Source organism: Sciurus vulgaris (assembly GCF_902686455.1).
Source record: "Sciurus vulgaris genome assembly, chromosome: 12".
Lineage (NCBI taxonomy): Eukaryota > Metazoa > Chordata > Mammalia > Rodentia > Sciuridae > Sciurus > Sciurus vulgaris.
In genome coordinates this window covers 96024520-96048045 of record NC_136473.1, presented here as the reverse complement: position 1 = coordinate 96048045, position 23526 = coordinate 96024520, and the positions used below count along the sequence as shown (strand labels likewise).

Here is a 23526-nt window from a genome sequence, read left to right as displayed (position 1 = left end):
AAGGAACAGAGAGTGCAGATTATGGCTGGTTGTCTGGTAGGAAGATGAGAATACCCAACACGATGATCAGACTTGAAGCATAAAGGAAGACCATATGAGTCAAGTGTCCGATTTTTAATAAGAATGATTAGTAGGTCAATAGTTGACCGTTACAAGGATGGGGAAAAGTACTACACAGAAATAAGATGAGCCTTATGAATTCATAAGATTTTTTTCAGAAAAGACTGGGAATAATGATCAGGGGTGAAGGGGAAGTGTCAAGAAGGGCATTTAGATAATGATTCAAAACCTGTGAAGGGGAAGGACGTCCTCTTTGAAGAGCCTTTTCCATTGAGGCAAAGATGTGAAAGAAATGCTTGGGGAAAGGTTGAAAATAAAGGGATGTAGGTAGATTGTGGAGAACAAAGAAGCACAGCATATTGTGGGGTTGATGGTATGTGACCAAGAATGAACTGGGAGGGGTGAGAAGCAGAGAGTGGAAAGAGGTGGTGGGGGTGGGGGGGCTTCCATTTTGTGTTGATTGTGATAAATGCAAGGTTAAGAATCATGGCAGATTTCCTTTCGGTGTTTCTTTGAGGAGGTTGGATTCTGAGCCTAATGGTCAGAAGAAAGCCTGAGTGAGTAGTTACTGCAGTTACAACAGGTTTTTTTAGTAACTGCTCTTATATAGTTTAGGGATGGGAGGGGGTAATGATGCCAAACTGAAGACATCGTGGCTAAAGTAAGCGCACGGTCTACAACTGTGATCTTCATATCTTTACGTACAGCTTGATCATATTTTATCTTCTGCATATCTTTTTTGATTTAAACTACTAATATTTTGTTTGCTTTCACATATAAAGTGGCACAATTTACTTACATTTGTAATTTTATTTTCTCTTGCTATATTTGTCCTTTTTTGGTATCAAGACCATACTAGTTTAATAAAATGATTTGGGGATTATTCTCTCTGTTTATGCTCTCTGAAGAAGCCAGTATTAAACTACCTGATTCTTATCAGTTTGATGGAACTGATTTATAAATACATCTAGACCTTGTGTTTTTTGGGGGTTAATATTTTGTAACTTAAGATTTTTTTAAATCAATTCTGACAATTTATACTTATCAAGGAATTTGTCTGTTTTGAAATTTGTTGACCTGAAGTTGTTCATAATGCTTTGTATCTTTTTAATCTCACTTCTATCTATACATATATTTTTTAAAAAATGCTAATGTTGTCCATTTATGCTTCTTCCCCTCCTGCACTCTGCTATCAGTCTGGCAATTTTTTCTCTCTTCTGTTAGTCTTTTTAAAGAACAACTTTTGGCTTGTGGATTCTATCTATAGAATTTATATTTCATTGATTTTCCATTTTTTATTTTTCTACTTTGTTGATTTACCTTATTTTATTAACTTATTGAGTTGTATACCCAGATCATTTATCGTAAGTCTTCCTTTGTAACTTACATTTTTAATGGTAAAATTTCTCTTTTGGTCTGTCCCTAAAGATTTATTATTAAACCATTTTATTATATTTCAATTAAAAGAATTTTAGATTTATTATTTGTTATTAATTTCTACTTAATTGTGTTACATTTCTAAAGTGTGATCTATCTTATGGTGTTCCAGTTTATTATTAAAATATTCAATTTACCCTTAAAGATGTTACTAGTGTGTTGAAGGGGGAAAAAGTTGTTATTAATTATGCATTGCAATGCTTTGTATGTAATGTTTACACAGATGCTTTTTCTATGTATTTAAAGAATGGTAGTGAAAATATCAGATGGAGAATTGTTGCTTCCTTTTTGTATTCCGTCAAGTTTTACTGTATATATTTTATGACATTTAAAAAAAATTTTATACTTTATTTTTATGCAGTGCTGAGGATTGAACTCAGTGCCCACACGTTAGGCAAGTGCTCTACCACTGAGCTACGACCCCAGCCCTGTTGACATTTTATTAGGTATATAGGGGTATAAAATTGTATGTTCTCTTAGTAAAACATACCATTCTATTAGTACATGATGACCATGTCTATATTTAATAATGCTTTTCCTTTTAATCTTATTTATCTGTTATTAACTTAGCTAACTTTACTTTGTAAAAATTGTATTTGCTGATACAGCTTCGCCATTGTTTAATTTTCTACTTTTCTGTATCCTTTTACTTTAAGTCATCACTTTTGACACCAAATACTGGGGTTTTAAAAAAAGTTTATTTGGACAATATATACTTTTGAACTAGAAAGCGTAAGTTGTTTATGTTTTTTGTTATAATTATTATGTTTGGGATTGTTTCTACTTTAAATTGGACTGGAAAAGAAAAGTAAAATAATTCTGGTTTCAAATGGATAACCACTCACTGTTACTTCTTTAGGAAAAGACAAATGATGGTTTAAAAGTTCTCCCCCTTTCCCACAAAAATGTGTGTGTTTGTGTATGCATGTGTGTGTATCAACAACATACTTGAAGATGGGAAAAAATAAATTGGAGTTAAAATGTCAAGAATGGTAACTGCATTTATTTTTTAACAAAAGGTAAATGTAACATAGAGCCATAGCCTTATTCTTCTATACTTCTGTAGGGCTTAAACAGTTTATTATGTAATTTATTGTAATTCAAGCTACCCAGCAAATTTAATTCATGTGTGACTATCATTGCTTATGGCAATTAATCTAATTTGTTAGAACAGGAGCCCTGTAGGGGAGGTAATTATGTATAGTCAGTAATGAATAAATTAAAAAATTAAAAAATGAATTATTAGTTGTGAGGTAACATGTTTAAATCAAATATGTCCACAGATTGGGAATGGAGAGTGGACATTTTGAGAAATAATATAGCCGAGGTCAAAACACCTGGTTTTATGAAGATGAATTTTTCTGAGCATTTTCTCATATACTGTGGCAAATAGAAAACAAATAAAAATTCCTGAAAGATAAACAGACTTTAGCAGTTTTTATAGCTGAAAGCCTCCAGTAATGATAAAATTTAATGTTTTCCTTGAATACTATTTCTCAAATAATGAAAATGTATAATTGAAAATGAGATTACCATATAATTTGCTTGGTTGTCTCTGCCAGAGCCATACCCAATGCCTTAATTTTTTCAATTGTGGAGCTTATGGAAGCTTTATGCGGATTCCAGGTAACTCTTTTCTCCCTCCCTCCCTCCTGTCTTTCCTTCCTTCCTTCCTTCCTTCCTTCCTTCCTTCCTTCCTTCCTTCCTTCCTTCCTTCCTTCCTTCCTTCCTTCCTTCCTTTCTCTCTCCCTTCCTCCCTTCCTCTTCTTCTCCTTCTCTTTGTTCTCTCTCTTCCTCTTTTTCCTATAGACTTGACACATCTACCTGAAGTATGTTAAGACAGATCTTAGAGAATACTGAATCTGGTTGCTAATGTATTCTTTGCATTGGTGGCTGCCACACAGAGGTATGACGTGAAGTACAGGAGCTAGATGTGGGAGGCACAGATCAAGTTCAAGCTCTACATCTTTCCAGCTGTATAGACCTGGAAAAATCAACTAACCATGAACACTTTAATTTCTTCATCCTTGAACAGGACGTATTGGAAACAGTGCTTTGCCTACCTCATGAGGCAGCTGTGTTCTCACAGTTCTTCAAATGAGATAATAATGTAGTAAAGCTATTTGTACACATAGTCCCTGATTTAATGATAGTTTGACTTACCTTTTTTTTTTTTTTAACTCTACAGTGGTACGAAAGCAACATGCATTCAGTAAAAACCATAAATCAAGTTCCAAATTTTGATCTTTTCCTGGACTAGCAAAATGTAGTAAGGTAGTCCCTTCTAGACCATGGCTCTCAGCTGCTCAATCAGAAGGGTAAACAAGCAATATTCTATGGTGTACTAAGCTGTGGTATTCTGTAGATTATATGTATTAAATGCATTTTCATCTATGATATCTTCAATTTGTGATGGGTTTATTGGGAGGTGACCCCTTTGTAAGTTGAGGAGCATGTGTATATGATATCACCCTATAAAAATATTAGCCGTTATTTGGGATCTCCAAAGCTCCTATTCCACAGTATGCATGGTGTTGCCTTCACATGAGTTCCTTGGTAATCATGAACTTATATAGTGATTGGTCTTTAGATGTCTTTCAAGAACTTAATATTTAACTTGTTCATGAAGTGTTTTATTTTTAAAAGAGGGCAAATAACTAATTACTCATGACAAAGTTATTTGTTCTTAAATTACTTCAACTTTTTCTTATTAAAGGCACAAGGGTTATTGGAACAGTACCTATCTTTAAAAATAAAGATAAAATGATTATTTTGTATATATATTCACACAATTTTTGTACATATGCAAAATTGGATAAACTATCAAATATTTTTTCAAGTTTAATAGCTGTAAAATAACATTTTGTCATTAAACCTGTATTACTTTATCTGAATTTATGTCAATACTATTTTAGTCTTTATACTTTTTTCAGATTTCAATTTCTCAAGTAAAGATCAAACTCTTGAAAATTGTCTTGTGAAACATTATTTCTAAGTTTATGTATTCTTTTTTTTTTTTCTTTTTTTTTCTTTTCTTGGTACTGAAGACTGAACCCAGGAGTACTTTACCAATGGCTATATCTCCAGACCCCACCCCCCCTTTTTTTTTTTTTCACATAAGGGAGTTTATTAAGCAAACAGAGTGTCTCCCTGCAGGGTAAGAGAGAAAATAAGAGGAAAAGAAAGGGAAAGAGAAAGGGCACGCACTTGAGAGAGTGTGAAAGCCAGGAGGATAGAAAAAGTGAAGAGGACAGACAGAAGGATGAGAAAAGATGGCAGGGTAGCTACAGTAAAGCAATTGAATTCCGCCGGGCTAACAGGGGACCAATATTGGAGAAGGATACTTGCAAGCTGACTGATGAACCAATAGCTAGCTAGGATGTTCACAGATTGACAAGTGGTTGGGAGGCAGGGAAAATGGCTGCAACAGAAAGGTCAGAGGGAGCAGCTTTGTACATTACATTCCCCCGTTTCTGTTTTTATAAGAAAATCTTTTGCTCTCCAGTTCTTTCAAAGCCTTCTCTCTCCTTACTGCCTAAGTGACTGGGGCTGGTTTTGCAGGTGAGATGTAAAAAGTCCATTCTCCTTCCAAACTTCCAAAAGGCAGATGGTTTTCATGGACTTCACTTCCTCGATTTGATTGATTCCCTATTTCTACACTAACTGTCTGTCCCCAATTCTGACTTCATTTACCCCTCTAATTCTAGGAACTCCTTCACTGCTGTAGGGAAAGGAGGTGATGACCGATCTGGCTTCTTCGAGCTGGAAGCGGGCAGCGTGGGGCAAGCAGTTTGGAGTTCCCTTTTTAGAAATTGGGTCAGTTGAGGGGTTCATGGTAGAAGTCCGGTTGGGGAAGAGCAGGTTGTAAAGGCATCTGGGGATGGGTGCTTCTGAAGTCCGGTGATGAAGCAGAGCAGACGTCCGGGCAGAATGGAAGGTGGGGCTGTGTCCGGGGGGCACTGGGGCTCAGATGGGGTTCCACTTGCTTAAGAGACAGTGGAAGATCCCATCCTGAGTCATGGCACCAATGTAAGGGATCCCACGGAAACCATGCCAGACACAGGAAATCACATAAGGGAGTTTATTAAGCAAACAGAGTGCCTCCCTGCAGGGTAGGAGAGACATTGAGAGGAAAAGAGAAAGGAAAGAGAAAGGGCATGTTGCTAGAGAGAGTGTGAAAGCCAGGAGGATAGAAAAAGTGAGGAGGACAGACAGAAGGATCCCCACCCCTTTTAAAAATTTTTTGAAATAGGGTCTCAATAAGCTGGTGAGGGTCTTGCGAGTTGCCCAGTCTGGCCTCCTCCTGCCTTAAGCTCCCAAGTCACTGGAATTATAGGTGTGCACTTCCATGCCTGCTGAGTTTATGCTCTTTTGAAAAAAAATGTTTCCCTTATAATGGAAAATTAATATTTCTGTGCATGTTTACTGCATTTTCACAAACCACAGGTCATCAAGAAGAGCATCAATGTTCCCAGATGTTTCAGAATGTAAATAAAAGAGTCTTAAAATTCCACTTTTCATTTGTCACACAGATGGCCCCCAAAAAACATTGAGCTGTGTGGCCTGACATCCTTGGGGCTTCCCCATGCACTGACAGTCCTTTCTGGGTCAGTCTCTTATTCTCATGAAGACTGTGAGTCATGAAGCTCAACCAGTTAGGAAATGATTACAGTGGTTCAAGCAACAAATGATCATTAAATTTCCACTGACATGGAATGCAAGAGACAGAAGATGTATATTTTGTACATAGAGGTAAGTGATTCTTGATTTGGGGTGATTTGTTGCTTTCCAGAGGACAAAGATAGTTTCAGTTGTCACAACAAGGGAGGAATGTTACTGGCATCCAATGGGCAGAGGCTGGGGATGGAGCTAAACATCCAAACAATGCATAGCACAGACCTCCACAATGAAGAACTACCTGGCCAGAAATGTCAAGAATAGTGAGTTTTAGAAATCGTGGCATACATAGGAAGTACCTGGAGCCATCATGATAATATTCAAGAAAGAACAGCCAAGAGATAAGATTGAGAAAGAATGGCCACAGAAGCAGAGAAGGATCAGAAAAGTGGTACCATGAAAGCCAGATGAAGAAAGAATTTTCCATGGTAATGGTCACGGGCAATCTAAAGGCCCCAAATTACATAAGATGGACTGTAGAGTCTAAGGTGTTTGGTGGGTAGCTGATTGTGTTGGATACTATCATTCATCTCAGTTTCAAAGCCCCTTACTCTTTCAATTGAAATACTATATATATAAAATATTTAATAAGTTCCTTATCTAGAGGAATACGATGAACATGTTTGGTATAGATGAATTGCATTCTGACTTCTTCATCAATTAGCTTCTCTTTACATAAGCAGGTCTTTAATATCTTATAACTATGACTGTATGCACTGTTTTACTTTATGTACATCTATTAACAATACCAACTAACATTTGAGTAATACTTGTGTGTCAGGTACTGTTCTAAATAGTTTAGAGGACATTTTTTTCCCTCACACACACATACAGCAGGATGTGTATGCTATTATTATCCTTATCTCACTGATGAATAAACAGGTACAGAAAGGTTAACTAATTTACCCAAAGTCACAAAATTAATGAGTGAATTGGAACCTAGGAAGTCTGATATTGCAGTTCAAAATATTCACCACCAGCACAGTATAGACAGAGATCCAAATGTAGATGCAAACAATCTTTGTTTTCAAGCGCACTGCATAACACATGGCAGATTTTCAATAATTCTTTGGTGAACACATGAGCGAATGAGATTCTCAATTTACAAGATGATTTTGCCATTCCTTACAAATTTTTCTCATACTTTACAACAACACTCTCAGCTTTCCTTCAAGTCCATTCTAGTTATTATTTGAGTGGTTTGTTATGAGACGTGTTATGGCATTTTAAGCCTTTACATTTAAAACTTCATTGTTTTGCTGAGACATAAATGATCTCTTCCTCTCCTCCTACCGAATGAAATAGCAGATTAAGTGTTTACATGAGGGCAGTTTGTAATCCAGGATTTCTGCAGCATCGGACTTCAAATAATTCCAGTCAAATCCTGCCTTTTGTGTGACTCTTCCCCATGAGTGTTAGGATCAAAGCTTCACTGTGGCAGCCATTAGTCACCTGAGTACTTATTTGGAGAACGGTTGCTAGCGTCACTCACTCTACACAGGTGCCACCTAGTTACTTTTGTTTTTGCAATTATGGGTTAAATACATTCCTGGGCTTAGTCCTGCTTAAGCCTGCTAGCTCCATATTCTAAACTAAAGCATGGCGGGGAATTTCTTACAAGAGTAAGGCTTTCTCAGAACAGGAATCTTTCAAAGCAGACATTTTTATTCTTTTTCTTCTGTAAATGAGAGCTTTCTTTCAAAGGAAAGTTTCATTTCCCTTTCAAAGGAATTTTCCACCTTTCTTTTCTGCTCGTGGCCTGCAAAACTGTATTGCACTGTAGTTAACACAATGACTAATGATCAAAAAGAACTTATATTTTATTCTTAAAATATGGTTCTCTTTTGAGATATTTGACTATCATTCCTCACTACCTTGCCAGCATCCTTTACATACTTACTTCCAGTCCAGGGAATTAATGTCAATCTAAAGAGCTATTGTACTAAGGAGCTTTGAGACCTGTTTTTTTGCTATCTTTTTAAGTCCAGTAATTCCTTAGCAGAGAACTCTGTTGGGGATTATTACACTTGTTGGCCATTACTTGGTAGGAGAAAGCATGTTGAACTATTTTTTTTTAAATATCTTTTTTAGATGTTGATAGGCCTTTATCTTTTTTTCATTTATTTGTACGTGGTGCTGAGAATCGAACCCAGTGCCTCACACATGCGAGGCAAGTGCTCCAGCACTGAGCCACAACCCCTGCCCTGAACTATTTTTAAAACTCCTCATTTTATGCATAATTATCCTGCCTGTCTCCCTCCTAGTGCTTTTCTTTCATGGGATATGCCTGTTGCTCATCAACTAAAAAATAGGCCTTGGGATATTTAAAATGCCTTTCCCAATATACAAAGAGGAAATGAAGATTTAGAATGTTAGATTCATGAACAATAATGTATTAGGGAGTGGTCAGCATGAGTGCATCATAGTAAAGAATTCTATTATTCATCTCTGTACTACTAATAACCTAGTACAATCACAAAGGTTCTTTTCCTCTTCCCCCACTTTCTCCAATTGAGATATAGTAATTTGGAGTCTAGGGGAGAGGTACAGCCAAAGGTGTGATTTTGAGACTGGATTGAATTTAAGTGGTAGTTGGGATGATGGGTTTGAGGTTACTAGAGTGACCATTCAGAGAAGAAGTCCCTGAGGGCCTTAGATGGAATCATCTGTAGGATAGTAAGCAAACAATCAGTGTGTTGTCAAAGCCAGAAGCGACTCAGCAGGGAGGGAGACAGTCAATTTTGACATATGCTTACAGGAGACAATAAAATAAGGAGTAAGGATTGACCATTAAGTTTGAAAGTACAACTGCCACTGTAATTAAAGTGCTTGAGCAAAGACCTGATTGGAGTGCAGTTTAAAAACAACTGAAAATGAAGAATAAAGGTGGAGGCTTTAGATACCTCCTTTGAGAGATATGATTGTAAAGAAAATCAGAGTTGGAAATTTTAAGTTATAGGATGGCATATTTTAAATAGTGGGCAAGGTTAAAATTTATTTATAAGCCAAACTGGGTAATACAACACAAAGAAAGGGAGAAATGGATAATGCAAAGGAGGGGAATAAATCACAGGAGAAAAATTACTGTAGATGAGAAGGACAGGATCTATATAGCACAGGGTGTTTTAGGTAGCTGCATGGGCCCTTCCTCCATCATAGTGTTAGAAGAAAGACTTGACATATGAGTACACATTTTATTTCTGGTGATGGAAAGATGAATTAGGTCTCAACTGAAAACTTCTTTTTACCACTAAAGTATGAAATGTGTGCAGTTGGAGAAAGAGGTGTCAAAGGTATAAGAAAAGAAACTATACAATAGTCATTCAAGAGAGTGGAGACTAACACTTGTGACACATTTCTAGTTTCCACATCGGGCTGCCAGGGAGAAATGTGCAAAGTTGTTTAAATACACCTCTCACAGACAGCCATTTTTGGGTACTTATCAAGCACCATGTCTTCATTTGTAAGCCATATTGCTTCAACTTTACTCACCATTAATCCCCCACTTTGATTCAGACACCTAGACATTTATTTTATCTTGCTCTTTAATTAACTAATGTATTTTAAAACATTTAAATTTTTTTTTTTAATTTTGCACTTCCATGTATTCATGTAGGAGGACAAACTTTCAAATATTTTCAAGGGAAATAAAAGTAGAACTTCCAATTTACTTCTCTGAGTCTCAGCTTCATTGTTAAAAAATGAGAATAATATTATCTACATGTAAATTTGTGGTTATTAATTAGAGATAATATGTATAAAATACTGGTTTACAATTGGTTATCAATAAATAATAACTGGAATTATTATTGCTACTAAATATTATTCCTTCAGAGAATAAGCAGACATTGATTTTATCCTTTTACAAATGCAACTTTTCTTCTCACAACCTTAATACTGCACTTTTTTAAAGTTTCTTATGTTTTGATTTGATTGGACTATAAGATACTTTACTGAATGAAACCTTTTTTGCCTTTACAAAATATTTAGGACTTTGATAATGTAATACTTGAGAGAGAGAGAGACACTGAAAATTCATTTGCACGAGATTTTATTCTTATTATGAAAGCAAAATTATAATTAATAACGTAGTTTAAAAAGCACAAATAAAAATAACACTGAGAAAAAAAACAAAGAATAAAAAAGCTAACACATAAATTGAAAGAGATTTTTGGAAAATGACATAATATCCACAGCCTCTTTGTTTACTAATAATGGTGCTAAGGATGACAGTGATTTTGTTGTAAAGCATTATATCAATTGGAGTAACTAATATTAAATGCTAACACTAAAATTGTTAGTCTTTTTTCCCAAATTACAATAATCATGACCATATTTGGTGTTCTCTAAAGGAATATGGATACTACCAACATCAATGTTCAGTGCATAAAGAATAAAGATGAGATATTTACACAGTGAATCCTTTTTTTTTTTTTTTTTTTTTTTGTGGTACCAGGAATTGAACTCAGGGGTACTTAACCCCTGAGCCACCTGCCCATACCTTATTTTATATTTTACTTAGAGACAGGGTCTCACTAAGTTGCTTAGGGCCTCACTAAGTTTCTGAGGCTGGCTTCAAATTTGCAATCCTCCTGCCTCAGCCTCCCAAGCTGCAGGGATTATAGGTGTGCACCACCACACCCAGCTAACACCGTGAATCTTTATTCCATGTCTTCTTCCTCCATGTTGGTCTGCTCTAGGGCTTGTATCTCTCTTTCAGGTAGCAGACCATATTCATTTAGGAAAGACTCCACATCCCCAGCAAAAAATTCTTCAGCAAACTGTTCCGCAATACTAATAAAGTTACTTATGAGTTCCCCACCTTTGTAAACGAGCAGCGTGGGGAGGACATCTGAGGAAAAGCGGTCCCTAGCACCTGTATTAGAAGCTTTTATTTTACAGAATTTGACCATAGGGTATTCTGCTGCAAGGTATGTAAAACTACTGTTTAGAGCATCACAGCCCTTAATGCCATCTTCATAAATGTGCACGACTATCGTAGTGATCTTTTGCTCCTTTTCAATTGTTTCCAGGAATTGCTCCCCAGTTTCCAGCTCATATACAAACCCGTATCTAGGCCCAAAACTCAGCTTCTGATGCATATCCTGCATGCACTGTCTGCGGTATTTACGTAGGCAATTTTCGTCCTCTTTGTCTTGATGGATTAGTTCATATTCTTGAATGCTCATCTGAGAATAGATGAAAGAAATGATAGAGATCGTTCAGCCAGAAATGTATATTCCTTAGGCCTACCATACCCATTCTCCACTCTGAGAGTTTGTATTTGCTCTTCTCTCTGCCTAGATCACCTCCTCCCCACTCCTGAGGTGGCCTTAACCTCATTCAAGAATTTGTTCAAAGATCACTTTCCATGATTATTTAAAAGGGTCCCTGATCTACTCTTAATTCTTTATACTGTTTTTTTTAGAGCAAGAAATACTAACAAAGCTTATATTATATATTCGACTAATAGTTTAACATCAGTTTTTCTAACAATATGTTCAATGGGGGCAGCAATTTTATTTGTCTTAATGTACCTTCAACATCTAATATCATGTTTTGTACACAGGAAGAGTTCAATAATTATTTCATTATTAAATCCATATATAATTACTGCTGAATGCAGTTGAGCCACAAGAGGTTTCCAGTCTCAGTCAGAAATACGACACTTAACTATTCACCACTTTGGGTAAAAAAAAAAAAATCCATCAAAGTATTTTATCAAAAAAGAAACAAAACAACAACAACAAAACCACTACACCACACACACACACACACAGAGTTAAATGTGTCCCTAAAAATGCCTCTAGACATTAGTATTCCCTCCACAAAAGTTGTTAAAGTCTTAAATTTACTGGACTTTTGGAATATGGAGGATGGAATTAAAACAAGATAGCTTTTACTACTACCAAGAGTTCATCAGATTTAATAAGAATGCCAATTGCTGGACCAGCAACATCAGCATCACTTGGGAACTTCTTGGAATGCACTTTTTGGGGCACCACCCAGATCTGCTGAATCAGAACCCATGAGGGTGAGGCTCACCCATGTTTTAACAAGTCCTTTAGGTTATTCTTATCCACTGGTTTAGGCTAAAATGAGAAAAGACTTAAATTTCTTCTTTCAAGACAGCTCCTTTTCACTGTGGCTAGGATATAAAATTACCTGCATAGAATTTCAAGATATCTACTCCATTATTAATGTATTTAAAAGAACGTCAAGCACCCCTTACCCAACAAACAAACCAAACCAAACCAAGTAAAGGAGCCACAGGACATAATGTTGTATGTGACACTAATAAATGTGAAGAACCTCAGGGTCGGGGAAGTTGGGTAACCCCCAAGAAGGATCAGCAGCTGCTGCCTTATCATCCTATAACTGCTCAAATAGCAACGGCTGTCTTTTTTTTTTTTTTTTTTAATACTGGGGATTGAACCCAGGGGTGCTTTACCACTGAACTACATCCCCAGATCTTATTAATTATTATTTTAATTTGTTTTTGAGACAGAGTCTCTCTAAGTTGCTTAGGGCCTTGCTGAGTTGCTGATGCTGGCCTGGAACGTGGGATTCTCCTGTCTTACCTCCTGAGTCTCTGGGATTAGTCAATTTTTAAAATACAGGAGAAGTTAACTCCTCTGAAATAGGACATTTGTCCCAAGGGCCAATTTTATAAAGTACACGTATAAGCACACTTCCATCTTTTGGGAAAACAATAAAATATAGGAAAATCAAGAAGGCAAGAAACCAATGTTTATGGTAAATCTACCATGTTTTAGGTATTTTCCATGGATTTATTATTTAATCCACACAACAAACCTCTGAGATAAACATTATTAGTGTCATTTTACCAAAGAATATACTAAAAACAGGTTAAGGAGAAATATCTTATGCTGTCATTCCCTCCTTTTGTTTCTGCCACTTATATTTATTTTCCTAATGTCATCTTTTTCTTATCCTATTACCTTTTCTCTCTTAATACTATTGTCCCAATTTAATTTGTTTTAGCTCTAAAATTGTTAAGTGTTTTGCATAATTCTTAAGTTACTACCATAGTTCTGATAATTTAATAGACTGAACCACACAAATATTGATTTCAAGGTGAATTTGAGCATTCATATGAGAACTTATTCTATTTACTTATTGAGGCATATAGATATTTAGGCATTAAGGTACATTTCCAAAACCTAGGAAAGATTACATAACACATTTGGATAGTATTTTATGTTTCAAAATACTTTCATACTTGTTTTCTTTCTACATCTGTTCCCAAAAGTGGAGGAGGTGTTCTTGCAGTAATTCAGATGGGAAAATTTGTCTCATTCACATTGCACAGTGACTCAGCAAAGGAACCAGCCTCTGCCCCAACTCCCCAAAAATATTTGGCTTGAAGATCATTACCATTGCCAGAAACCTTGGACCAAGGTATTGGACTATTTCTGATCATAGTTGTCTGTTAATACTCACTATACAACTCATATACAATGGTTTAGAGATAAATAATCCCCTAATTTGATTTTCTCCCCAAATTAAAATGATTCTATGGCTTCTTTTTGATAATCATGGTTATTTAAATAATGCATTCTAACTATGAAGATAAAAACATGACCTAAAAAAACAAAGAAAGGAAATAATACTGAAATTCACTACTTTAATACTCAGGTAATCCCCATTAACATTTCAAAGATCACCTTTTAATATATCTCTTTATGACATAAACATTTATATTTTATAACCTAAATAAGGGCAATCTTTTAAAAATACAGCTTTTTAGTAGAAATGTAAATATATATATATGTCTATATATATTTATATGTATATATATATTTTTTTTTTTTTTTTAATTTGAGACTTAGTTTTCTTACCTTCTTCCTCTTCTTTCCCTAATCTCATTCTTTCAAATGATCAACACTGTCAACTTGGTGAATGTCTCTGTACTTTTCTATACAAACTCATATATATGCTTATAAACACATGAGCATAAAAACATACAGAGCTAGGCTCAATGGCACACGCCTGTGATTCCAGCTACTTTTGAGGTAGGAGGATCACAAGTTCAAGGTCACCCTCAGCAACTTTGTGTCTCAAAATTTAAAATAAAAAATGGACTGTGGATGTAGACTCGTGGTAGAGTGCCCTGGGTTCAGTCTCCATTACCTCAAAACAAGCAAACAAACAAACAGCAAACAAAAAACATAAGATGTTTTAAATAACGGACATCTTTGCAACTCATGCATTGTTGATGGGACTACAAACAAGGTATGACCACTTTGTAAAGCAAAATGGAGATTCCTCAAAAGACGAGGAATAGAACCACCATATGATCCAGTTATCCCACTTCTTGGTATTTATCCTAAAGAACTAAAATCAGCATATTGTAGTGATACATGCACATTGGTGTTTATAGCAGTGCAATTCATAGCGATCAAGTTATGGAACCAGCCCAGACATTCATTAACAGATGAATGGATGTAGAAAATGTGGTATATGTAAACAATGGAGTTTTATTCAGCAAGAAAGAAGAATGAAATTTCTGCATTTGCTGGTAAATGGTTGGAACTAGAGAACATCATGCTAAGTAAAATAAGTCAGACTCAGAAGTCAAGGATCAAATATTTTCTCTGATAATATGAAGTTAGACCAAAAAAAGGAACAAAAGCAGGCATGGGGGATTCCATTAGGAATAGAAGGGAGATCAATGGAGCAAGGAAAGGGGATTGAGGGAGAGGGAGGAAAGACCGGAAAAGGGAAGAATGGTGGAATGAAACTGACCAAATTGTGCTATGTGCATATATGAATATACCACAATAATTTCACCTTTATGTATATCTATAAAGCATTAATTTTTAAAAAATTATAAATAATTGGAAGAAGACCAGTATAATAAAGGAAGAGGACCTGGGGAGTGAGGAGGGAAGGGAAAGAGCAAGTACTAGGGACTGAAGTGGAGCAAATTATATTCCATCTGTGTATGATTATGTCAAAATGAACCTCAACATTATATATAACTATAATGTACTAATAAAAACATAAAAATTACACAGGTGTGTTTCTTTCTTCTTTAGAGAATAGAATCATTCATGTAATTTAAAACTGTGCACTTTGCTTTCTCATATTATGAAATTCCCCCTAAGTCAATTCATGTATTTGTAACTCATTCTTTTAATAGCTGCATGCATTTGTTAGTATGGAATACTTTGATAGAGATTCACTTCATTTTTATTTTATTTTTTTTGCCAGTATAAATAATATTATAATGAATATGTTTCATAGTATTCTAAAGTAATTCTTTAGAGTGATTTAGCACATTGTGAATCATTAATAATTAGATTTTACTTATCTTACCTTTCTGCTGAATCTTTCTTTTGAGTCTTTGTCATCTCTACTCTGAGGAGAAGACATTTGCCTCAGAATCTCCTTCTTGCTAGGTGGGATGGATTCAATATCTTCACTCCTTAATTTAAACTTTCTCCAATCATTTATTACTCCTTTGGGACCTGGAATAAAAAAAAGTCCCATTTTCATTATTAAAAAGACCATTTGCCTAATTGAAATTTGTGTACATATTATTGTGGGAATAGATTTATTATCTCCTGCATCAGGGAAAAAAAACAAAAAACAAAAAACAAAACCATCTTCTTTGAGCTAGAAATTCCCTACTGCCTTGCTTGTAAAAATGTTCTTTCAGATTAATCTTGTTCAGTGGATATTGGCAAAGAATCTTTGTGAAGTAATCTGCACTAATGAAAATATAAAGTATGCACTTCGAACTATTGGCAAAAGAATGGGATAAAATTTTTTTTTAAAAAATTAGAATATATGATGGAAAGGAGAATTTTAGAAAAATAGCACTTTCATTACATAAGAAAGAAGCTGTAGCAATAAATGGATGTTGGTACTGCACTAGTAATAAAAGAAACCAGGACTGTGGTTGTTGAGGAAAGGATAGATAACAATAGTCACTAAAAGACAACCAGTGCTAAGGAAATGAACAGACACTTCACAGAAGAAGATGTACTAGCAATCAACAGATATATGAAAAAATGTTCACCATCTCTAGTAATAAGAGAAATGCAAATCAAAACTACACTAAGATTCCATCTCACCCCAATTAGAATGGCGATTATCAAGAACACAAGCAACAATAGGTGTTGGCGAGGATGTGGGGGAAAAGGTACACTCATACATTGCTGGTGGGGCTGCAAATTAGTGCAGCCACTCCGGAAAGCAGTGTGGAGATTCCTTAGAAAACTTGGAATGGACCTACCATTTGACCCAGCTATCCCACTCCTCGGCCTATACCCAAAGGACTTAAAATCAGCACACTACAGAGATACAGCCACATCAATGTTCATAGCGGCTCAATTCACAATAGCCAGACTATGGAACCAACCTAGATGCCCTTCAATTGATGAATGGATAAAGAAACTGTGGTATATATATACAATGGAATATTACTCAGCTATAAAGAATAATAAAATTATGGCATTCGCAGGCAAATGGACAAATTTGGAGAATATCATGTTAAGTGAGATAAGCCAATCTGAAAAATCCAAAAGAGGAATGATCTCACTGATAAGCGGATGATAACACTTAATGGAGGGTGGGAGTGGGACAAGAATGGAGGAAGGAGGGACTGTATAGAGGGAAAAGAGAGGTAGGAGGGGTGGGGGGAAGGAAAAAAATAACGGAATGAATCAAACATCATTACTCTATGTAAATATATGAATATGCAAATGGTATGCTGTTACTCCATGTACAAACAGAAACAACATGTATCCCATTTGTTTACAATAAAAATAAATTAAAAAAAAAAAAAAAAAAGAATAGATGGGGGGGAAAAAAAAGACAACCAGTGGAAGGAGACCTGACCTCAATTAGCAAAACTAAGGTGTTTTGAAGGAAGTCATTACATCATCACCCAATTCCTTCTAAGAGTCTTAAGAGTCTTTTACAGATACAGGAGAAATGGGATTTGCAGATTTAAGAAAGGTTAAAAAATCAAGGATGATTCAACTGGAATTCTGATATTCAGTTGCCTGAAAAATAACAGAGCTTTTGTGGTGGAGGGAAGGAAAGCTATGACTGCTTAGAAGGTCATAAATTCTTGAAAACTTGCAGAATTAAACTGACTATCCTTCACTCAAGCTTAGTGTTCCCAAACCTTTAATGTTATATTCTATATGCAAATATATTCAGGCAATCAATGTTTTTAAAATTTTCTTGTGTAGTCTTGATCTTCCAGACATTTTATGCAGATGCAAAACATGTACATGTGTGCTTATGTGTGTAGAATATTTTTCTTCTGTTTGCTACGAGTGGTAGGATGTTATATACACACTCTCGATACGTTATATACACTTTTCCTTACCTTACTTTTTTACTTCATAATATATCTTGGAGATTTCTTTCATCTACATACATAGAAGAGAGGCTCTTTTTAAAAATGGAGGTATGATATTCTATTGGAGAGATATACATAATTAACAGTTTCTTACAGATGGGCATTATATGTGATGTTCACATTTTTTTCTATGATATATGATGCTGTGTGAAGAACTCTGCACATATATTTTTTCTATCTGTGCAGGTATATCTACAGTTATAGAAGTAAAATTGTTTGGTCAAAAGGCATATCCATTTCTTTTTTTTTTTTATTGTAAACAAATGGGATACATGTTGTTTCCCTGTACATGGAGTAAGGCATACCATTTGTGTGATAATAAATTTACATAGGGTAATGTTGCTTGATTCATTCTGTTATTTTTTCCTTCCCCCCACCCCTCCCACCCCTCTTTTCCCTCTATAGAGTGCCTCCTTCCTCCATTCCTGCCCCCCTCCCACCCCCCATTATGTGTCATTATCCACTTATCAGTGAGATCATTCACCCTTTGGTTTTTTGAGATTGGCTTATCTCACTTAGCATGATATTCTCCAATTTCATCCATTTGCCTGCAAATGCCATAATTTTATTCTTCTTTATAGCTGAGTAATATTCCATTGTATATATATACCACAGCTTCTTTATCCATTCATCAATTAAAAGCATCTAGCTTGATTCCATAGTCTGGCTATTGTGAATTGAGCAGCTATGAACATTGATGTGGCTGCATCTCTGTAGTATGCTGATTTTAAGTCCTCTTTGGCTGAGGAGTGGGATAGCTGGGTCAAATAGTGGTTCCATTCCAAGCTTTCTGAGGAATCTCCATACTGCTTTCCAGAGTGGCTGCACTAATTTGCAACCCCACCAGCAATGTATGAGAGTAACGTTTTCCCCACATCCTCACCAACACCTATCGTTGCTTGTGTTCTTGATGATCACCATTCTAATTGGGGTGAGATGGAATCTTAGTGTAGTTTTGATTTGCATTTCTCTTATTACTAGAGATGGTGAACATTTTTTCATATATCTGTTGATTGCTTGTAGAACTTCTTCTGTGAAGTGTCTGTTCATTTCCTTAGCCGATTTATTGATTAGATTATTTGTATTCTTGGTGTAGAGTTTTTTGAGTTTTTCATATATTCTGGAAATCAGTGCTCTATCTGAAGTATGAGTGGCAAAGATTTTCTCCTACTCTGTAGGCTCTCTCTTCATATTGCTGATAGTTTCCTTTGCTGAGAGAAAGCTTTTTAGTTTGAATCTATCCCAGTTGTTGATTCTTGCTTTTATTTCTTGTGCTATGGGAGTCCTGTTAAGGAAGTCTGATCCTAAGCTGACATGTTGAAGATTAGGACCTACTTTTTCTCCTATAAGATGAAGGGTCTCTGATCTGATTCCAAGGTCCTTGATCCATTGTGAGTTGAGTTTTGGGCAGGGTGAGAGATAGGGGTTTAGTTTTATTCTGTTGCATATGAATTTCCAGTTTTCCCAGCACCATTTGTTGAAGAGGCTATCTTTTCTCCATTGCATATTTTTGACCCCTTTGTCTAGTATGAGAAAATTATATTTATTTGGGTTTATGTCCGTGTCCTCTATTTTGTACCATTGATCTACCTGTCTATTTTGGTACCAATACCATGCCGTTTTTGTTACTATTGCTTTGTAGTATAGTTGAAGTTCTGGTATTGTGATACCTCCTGCTTCACTTTTCCTGCTAAGGATTGCTTTAGCTAGTCTGGGTTTCTTATTCTTCCAGATGAATTTCATGATTTCTTGCTTTATTTCTGTAAGGTACGTCATTGGGATTTTAATTGGAATTGCATTGAATCTGTATAGCACTTTTGGTAGTATGGTCATTTTTACAATACTAATTCTGCCTATCCAAAAACATGGGAGATATTTCCATCTTCTAAGGTTTTATTTAATTTCTTTCTTTAGTGTTCCGTAGTTCTCATTGTAGAGGTCTTTCACCTCTTTTGTGAGATTGATTCCCAAGTATTTTATTTTTTTCAAGGCTGTTGTGAATGGGGTAGTTTTCCTAACTTCTCTTTCTGAAGATTCATCACTTATGTATAAAAATGCATTAGATTTATGAGCATTGATCTTGTAACCTCCTACTTTATTGAATTCACTTATGAGTTCTAAAAGTTTTCTGGTAGAATTTCTCAGTTCCTCTAAATATATAATCATGTCATCAGCAAATAGGGATAGTTTTGAGTTCTTCTTTGCCTATTCGTATCCCTTTAATTTCTTTGGTCTGTCTAATTGCTCTGGCTAGAGTTTCAAGGACAATGTTGAATAGAAGTGGTGAAAGAGGGCATCCCTGCCTTGTTCCAGTTTTTAGGGGGAATGCTTTCAGTTTTTCACCATTTAGAATGATATTGGCCATGGGCTTAGCGTAGATGGCCTTTACAATGTTAAGGAATGTTCCCACTATCCCTATTTTTTCTAGTGTTTTGAGCATGAAGGGGTGCTGTATTTTTATCAAATGCTTTCTCTGCATCTATCGAAATAATCATGTGATTCTTGACTGTAAGTCTGTTGATATGGTGAATGGCATTTATTGATTTCTGGATGTTTAACCAAACTTGCATCCCTGGGATAAAACCCACTTGATCGTGGTGCACTATCTTTTTAATATATTTTTGTATGCGATTTGCTAAAATTTTGTTGGGAATTTTTGTGTCGATGTTCATTAAGGATATTGGTCTGAAATTTTCTTTCCTCGATGTGTCTCTGGTTTAGGTATCAGGGTGATATTGGCTTCATAGAATGAGTTTGGGAGGGTTACCTCCTCTTCTATTTCATGGAATTCTTTGAGGAGTATTGGAATGAGCTCTTCTTTAAAGGTTTTGTAGAACTCGGCTGAGAACCCATCTGGTCCCAGACTTTTCTTTGTTGGTAGGCTTTTGATGACTTCTTCTATTTCATTACTTGAAATCGATCTATTTAAGTTGTGTATGTCCTCCTGGTTCAGTTTAGGTAATTCATATGTCTCTAGAAACTTGTTGATGTCTTTGAGGTTTTCTGTTTTGTTGGAGTATAGGTTTTTAAGATAGCTTCCAATTATGTTTTGTATTTCACTTGTGTCTGTAGTGATATTTCCTTTTTCATTCTGAATTTTAATTAGTAATTTGAGTTTTCTCTCTCCTTCTCTTTGTTAGTGTGGCTAAGGGTTTATCAATTTTGTTTATTTTTTCAAAGAACCAACTATTTATTTTGTTAATTTTTTCTATTATTTCTTTTGTTTCAATTTCATTGATTTCAGCTCTGATTTGAACTATTTTCTGTCTTCTACTACTTTTAGTGCTGGTCTGTTCTTCTTTTTCTAGGGCTTTGAGCTGTAGTGTTAAGTTGTTTATTTGTTGATTTTTTTCTTCTTTTGTTGAATGCACTCCATGAAATAAATTTTCCTCTAAGTACTGCTTTCATAGTGTCCCAGAGATTTTGATATGATGTGTCTTTGTTCTTGTTTACTTCTAAGAAGTTTTTAAATTTCCCTCCTGATATCTTCTGTTGTCCAATCATCATATAATTGTGTATTATTTAATCTCCAGGTGTTGGAGAAGTTTCTGCTTTTTATTCTGTCATTTATTTCTAATTTCAATCCATTATGATCCGATAGAATACAAGGTAGTATCTCTATCTTCTTGTATTTGTGGTATAAAACATGGTCTATTTCAGAGAAGGATCCATGTGCTGCTGAGAAGAAAGTATATTCACTCTTTGTTTGATGGTATATTCTATAAATGTCCATTAAGTCAAATTATTGATTGTGTTATTGAGATCTATCATTTCTTTATTCAATTTCTGTTTGGAAGATCTGTCCAGTGATGAGAGAGGTGTGTTAAAATCGCCTAGTATTATTGTGTTGTGGTCTATTTGGTTTCTGGAATTGAGAAGAATTTGTTTGACATACATGGATGAGCCAATGTTTGGGGCATAGATATTTATGATTGTTATGTCTTACTGATTTATGCTTCCTTTAAGCAGTATGAAATGTCTTTCTTTTTCTCTTCTAACTAGTTTTGGCTTGAAGTCCACATTATCCGAAATGAGGATGGATACTCCAGCTTTTTTGCTGTGTCCGTGTGCATGGTATGTTTTTTCCCATCCTTTCACCTTTAGTCTCTGGGTATCTCTTTCTATGAGATGAGTCTCTTGCAGGCAGCATATTGTTAGATTTTTCTTTTTAATCCGATCTGTTAGTCTATGTCTTTTGATTGATAAGTTCAGGCCATTAACATTCAGGGTTATTATTGTGATATGATTTGTATTCCCAGTCATTTGACTCATTTTTGTTTTTTGACATGACTTGGTTTCTCCTTTATTTGACTATTCCCTTAGGCTAGTTCCTCCCTTTGCTGATTTGCATCATTGTTTTTCATCTTTTCCTCATGGAATATTTTGCTGAGAATGTTCTGTAATGCCAGCTTTCTTTTTGTAAATTCTTTTGGCCTTTGTTTATCATGGAAGGATTTTATTTTGTCATCAAATCTGAAGGTAAGTTTTGCTGGGTATAAGATTCTTGGTTGGCATCCGTTTTCTTTCAGGGCTAAATTTAAAGGTTCCAAATCCATATTAAAAGACAGAGGGAACTACTAGTCAAACCGGATTCAATTGCATTAAAAGAAATCTGATTTTTAAAATGTAAATATTAGCATTTAACTTTTAAGCTCTTCATAATGGCATACAGATAGTTACACACCATTTAAAGAGTAAGATTAATCTATGACTGTTTACATTGTACCAAGGAAAGTCTGAAGTGGGGACAGGTTGGAGGACATTGGAGCCTTGGAAATCTGCTAGTTATATCGTTGACAGAGAGGTCTGGCAAAAATTGGGCAACAAGAGATTACCAGTAGTGTTTTTCTCACTCTTTGACATTGAAGTAAAACTGTTTTATTTCATTTAGAGTTAATTTACAGACTGAAACATTTTTAGATTATTCTACATGACCATAATAAGATATTACTTAAATTCCATAATGAATATTATGAACAAGAACATTAGATATTTGTATATTTAATCTGTTGGGTTTTTTTAATTGGGTAAATGGGTTCTCTGTAGATTTAATAATTATTTTTCTTTCTAGCTCTACTTACCTGTATGTGTGGCCTGTCCTTCAAAGTCTTCCTCAAAACTTTGGCTTTTGCCTTCTTCCATTTTAGGGACTGGGTTTTATATAATCTACAGAATAAACAAAGAAGCAATAATGCGGATGAATGCCAGAATATACATACATTCATACATATAAAACATATGTGTGTATGTATATGGGTATATATATTTATAGGTCCCTGTTGCCAAGTTCTGCTGTAGGTTAAGTGTAAGTGATAAAGTAATAGGGCATTAATGTAACATTTGTGTTACTAAAGATGTCTGGGAAATTCATGGCTTGTCTTTTTTTGTGTATGTACAACTTCATTTTAGTTCTTTATACTTGATGAACATTGTTAATAACTGATTTTTTAAAAATATTGTTTGTTATTAAATCATATAATTATGCTCTAATATTTTATATAATAAGATGCTTAATTAATAATCATAACATACTTAGGTTGGACATTTACTATGTGCCAGCTGCTTTTCCAACTGTTTTATGACTTAAAACTCATTTAATTCTGACACAGCCATACGTGGTAGGGATAATTGTTAACGCCATTTTGCAACAGAGGAAGTTGAAAGACAGGGAATTTAAGTTACTTGCCCACCATGTCATAGTAAGAGCTGGAGCAAAGATTTTAACCTAGACTGTCTGATTTTGGAGCCGACTCTCAACCATTACACTGTTAAAGAAATTAACTCACAGTAACAGTTTTTTTGTTTTTTTTTTTTTTCTGTATAATTTGGCAAATCCAATCCTTGGCTAAACACCATAGCTTCTCTCCAAACCAATGAGCAGGTTTTAATGAGGTTAGCTGCCCAGCAAATGAAAACAGCCAGTAACCAAACCTGTAGTTCTTTTGAGAAGC

General features: G+C 35.2%; 1 protein-coding gene across 1 annotated transcript; it reads right to left on the bottom strand.

The window, feature by feature from the left end:
• Positions 1–10835: 10835 nt before the first annotated feature.
• Positions 10836–22717, bottom strand: PDC (phosducin; the record flags this gene model as incomplete). The annotated part of the gene is made up of 3 exons (XM_079107744.1): positions 10836–11363; positions 15517–15668; positions 22657–22717. The coding sequence occupies 3 exons, from the start codon at positions 22715–22717 to the stop codon at positions 10836–10838; spliced, it is 741 nt and encodes a 246-aa protein (XP_078963870.1).
• Positions 22718–23526: the final 809 nt, after the last annotated feature.